Source organism: Chenopodium quinoa, unplaced genomic scaffold (assembly GCF_001683475.1).
Source record: "Chenopodium quinoa cultivar QQ74 unplaced genomic scaffold, ASM168347v1, whole genome shotgun sequence".
Classification (NCBI taxonomy): domain Eukaryota; kingdom Viridiplantae; phylum Streptophyta; class Magnoliopsida; order Caryophyllales; family Amaranthaceae; genus Chenopodium; species Chenopodium quinoa.
Genome location: NW_018743518.1, coordinates 1,196,780 through 1,200,148, shown reverse-complemented (window position 1 = coordinate 1,200,148; position 3,369 = coordinate 1,196,780). Strand labels below are relative to the sequence as shown.

General features: G+C 31.0%; 1 protein-coding gene across 1 annotated transcript; it reads left to right on the top strand.

Moving 5' to 3' along the window:
* Positions 1-322: 322 nt before the first annotated feature.
* Positions 323-3,030, top strand: LOC110740058 (MADS-box transcription factor 23-like). The gene is made up of 8 exons (XM_021920546.1): positions 323-546; positions 1,018-1,093; positions 1,466-1,527; positions 1,818-1,917; positions 2,094-2,135; positions 2,222-2,305; positions 2,392-2,543; positions 2,692-3,030. Exons 1-8 carry the CDS (start codon positions 365-367, stop codon positions 2,705-2,707), a joined length of 714 nt encoding a protein of 237 aa, XP_021776238.1. The 5' UTR covers positions 323-364; the 3' UTR covers positions 2,708-3,030.
* The last annotated feature ends 339 nt before the right edge of the window (positions 3,031-3,369 follow it).

Sequence of the window (3,369 nt, the reverse complement as noted above, 5' to 3'; positions counted from 1 at the left end):
TGCGCGGTTGTACAACAGAGCCAGCAACCAGCACTTGTACAAACTAAGTCAAATTAACTATTTTTCTCTAATCTTAATCATCTTCTTAAGCAAAATATCAACTTAATTCCCAGATTTAGTAAGTTTTCATCATCTCTCATTCTTTAATTTTTATACATTTATCCCTCTTTTTTCTTCGGGTTTTCCATATCTTTTTAATGAATATATAAATTATTATAATGTACTGGATTTTATTTATTTAATTTCATTATGGTAATGATTGCTAGATATTCCTTCCTAGGTTCTTTATACTGTTTGACTTTATTTTTGTTCAATAATAATATTTCTTAAAATTTTTGCAGGAAAACTTAGAGAAAAGGAAAAAATGGGGAGAGGAAAGCTGGTAATACAAAGAATTGATAATACAACAAGCAGACAAGTAACGTTTTCGAAACGAAGGAGTGGATTAATTAAGAAAGCGAGGGAGCTTTCGATACTTTGTGATGCTCAAGTTGGATTGATAATATTTTCAAGTACCGGAAAACTCTATGAATTTGCCAACACCAAGTATGTTCCTATAAATTCTAGTAAATTTTTATTGAGAAATTTTACAGATTATTTGTGCTAGCGATGTTTTATTTATTTAATTTCTAGGGTAAAATTAGGGCTTTTATTGATCAATTTCCTTTCGTTCTGATCAAAACCCTAATGTTCCTAATGATGTACTCCAATATGATTGCTGTGGTAAATGTCTAAATGATGATGATAGAAGTATAAAGATGTATAAATACATTGTAGGAATATAATATATTGATTGTGAATTTATTGGTGTGGATGTCAATTACGGAGTACTAGTAGTTAGTTTAGTTGGTAAAATCGCGGGGGTAATATACTCAAAGATCTGATATTTTCTGTCAACATCAATGATTGTAGACAGTAACAGATGAATATAATGATCCTTTTTACATGACTTTTTATGGTACAATTTCAGTCAATTAAAAATAGTAGCTTGTTGGTTGTTTATATGTGTAATTTCAGCATGAGATCAGTGATAGAGAGATACCATAATACGCATGATTGTGTTCTACAACCAATTCCAGCTGATGATCTTAAGGTACTTATCTTGCTCTTTTTCGATCTTGCTTGCATCACAAACTCATTTTCGCGGCTAGATTATTAGCGTTAGATATATGAAGTATATAACTTTTTGTTTAATTGCGAGCCAGTATTTGTGATTATAACAGATTTCAGTTTAATTTAGGTCACATGGTAATGAATTATTGTGACATACGCTAAGATCGTATGTATTTTTTTGTTTGTGATATATCAACTACAATCATCCATCCAATTATTTCATCAGCTATAACGCGTTCTTAATTAACAAGCTTATCTTTTAAATTAATTGCCTAATTATCGATAAAATTCAGCTTAAGTTTATAATTATTAATAATTTTTTCTTCTTCTATTTTTTACTCTTTTGCTCCAGTTTTGGCAAAGGGAGGCAGCACAGCTTAGGCACCAACTTCAGCTTTTAGAAGAGAGCCACAGGTAGAAAAACCCTTAAATTTTCTACCACTTAATTTTTATTTTTTGACATTGGAAAAGAAAAATATATTGATATCATTTACGTTACAAAAGTACAAATTATAGTTAAATCTACTACATTTATTAATATAATCAGAAATACATTAGCCTACTAATTTATTTAAACTTACAAGAATCAATTATGCACGGTGTAACAATATGATATAATAAAGCAGAGTTCTTCAAGTATGTTAACCAATTTTATTTTTTTTGAGGGCATGTCAACCAATTAGTTGATTGCAATTTATTTACAGAAAACTGATGGGTGAAGATCTCTCAAATTTGAGCATCAAAGACCTCCAGAGTTTAGAAAATCAATTGGAAGCTAGTTTAAAGGGTGTCCGAACGCAAAAGGTGTTGAGCAACTTCATTTGTTCTTAATTTATTTATTTCTTGTCAATATAGTAACACACTAACACTTACTTAAATTGAAGAAGGCGATATCACCTAGTGCACGCTAAGCTATAAGTTTCTTGATTGATCAAAATAACACTAATATTATTGTTGCAATTGCATAATATTGTTGGCAGGATCAACTTCTAGCTAATGAGATTACAGATCTGAAGCGAAATGTATGTCTGATATAGACCTTACACAGAGTAGTAATTGGAATTATAACCTTAATTAGTCGCGGTTTTATTGAGCTTATTGTTTGCAGGGAGGCCTTACGCGTCAAGAAAATATTGAACTTTATCAGAAACTTCACATTGTAAAACAAGAAAATTCGGATCTTAGAAAGAAGGTAGTCTTAGTACTTGTGTTAATCAGTAATTAAAAAAAATTCAGTTACACAACTTTAATTGATTAATTAGAAATTACGTGTCTCAGTTGAATGGGACATACAAGGAGCATCAAGCATATCAACAACCACACAAGTCGATTAGTGTTCAAAGTGATCGTTACATACCAGTTCGTCTTCAGCTAAGCCAACCGCAACCATTGAACATTGATGCATCAGCAAGAACTACGACGAAGCTAGGGTAATTTTTTTGACTATCATTAGTCTGTCAGAAATTTATGAGAGTTCTAAGATTTGTTGTAGTTAAGATAAATGTGTACGTATCAACACCATGTTGATAGTACTATATATATCGCTTTGACTGACATATATGCTCTATCAATCTGCAGGTTACAGTTGCATTAGCATATACAGATCTACGTCTTTCAAGTTAGGATTAATTTACACAAAACTACGTAAATGCGTATAGAAATACTAATATGAGTATATGCTTATTACAAAACTTGAATCACTAAGAAGCTAAATGTAACACCAACTTGTACAAGTGTTCCAACAATTACGCATTTCTAGCTAGCTAGCTAGATTTTTTCGAGTTTGATCATTGGAGAAGATCGATTGATCGAGATTGGTTGTACATGTTCATGAACATGCTATTGTGTTGGAGTAGCTAGGAATATATATACAATTGAAGCAGTGAACTTTGCTTAATGATTTTTCGCTATGTTATTGTAAGGAGATTTCACATCATTATTAACAACTTTAATTTGTGGGATTATCCACTATAATTACATGTCTACATACATCAATTAAGGTAATTGACACTATATGATGCTGGCCACGCCCTTGGACCTTGGTAAAATGCTTCCTAGCTATAGTTCCTTAAAATTGCAACACCATGACTTTTGTACGTACTATTTACAGATCAACTTGACTATATCTTTCAATTTACTGTTATTATAGAACAAATGTTGTTGGCATGGACGGTTCAACATGAATGTTTTCAACACATCAATTTTTATAATATTATTTGGATTAAACTTGTACACATTGTATTATCATTCTTATTC

Excerpts from the sequence above, each read along its gene's own strand:
- LOC110740058 (XM_021920546.1), top strand. The coding sequence starts at position 365 with ATGGGGAGAGGAAAGCTGGTAATACAAAGAATTGATAATACAACAAGC. Across the intron at positions 547-1,017 it reads TATGAATTTGCCAACACCAA|CATGAGATCAGTGATAGAGA; the intron begins GTATGTTCCTAT and ends GTGTAATTTCAG. Across the intron at positions 2,136-2,221 it reads TTACAGATCTGAAGCGAAAT|GGAGGCCTTACGCGTCAAGA; the intron begins GTATGTCTGATA and ends TATTGTTTGCAG.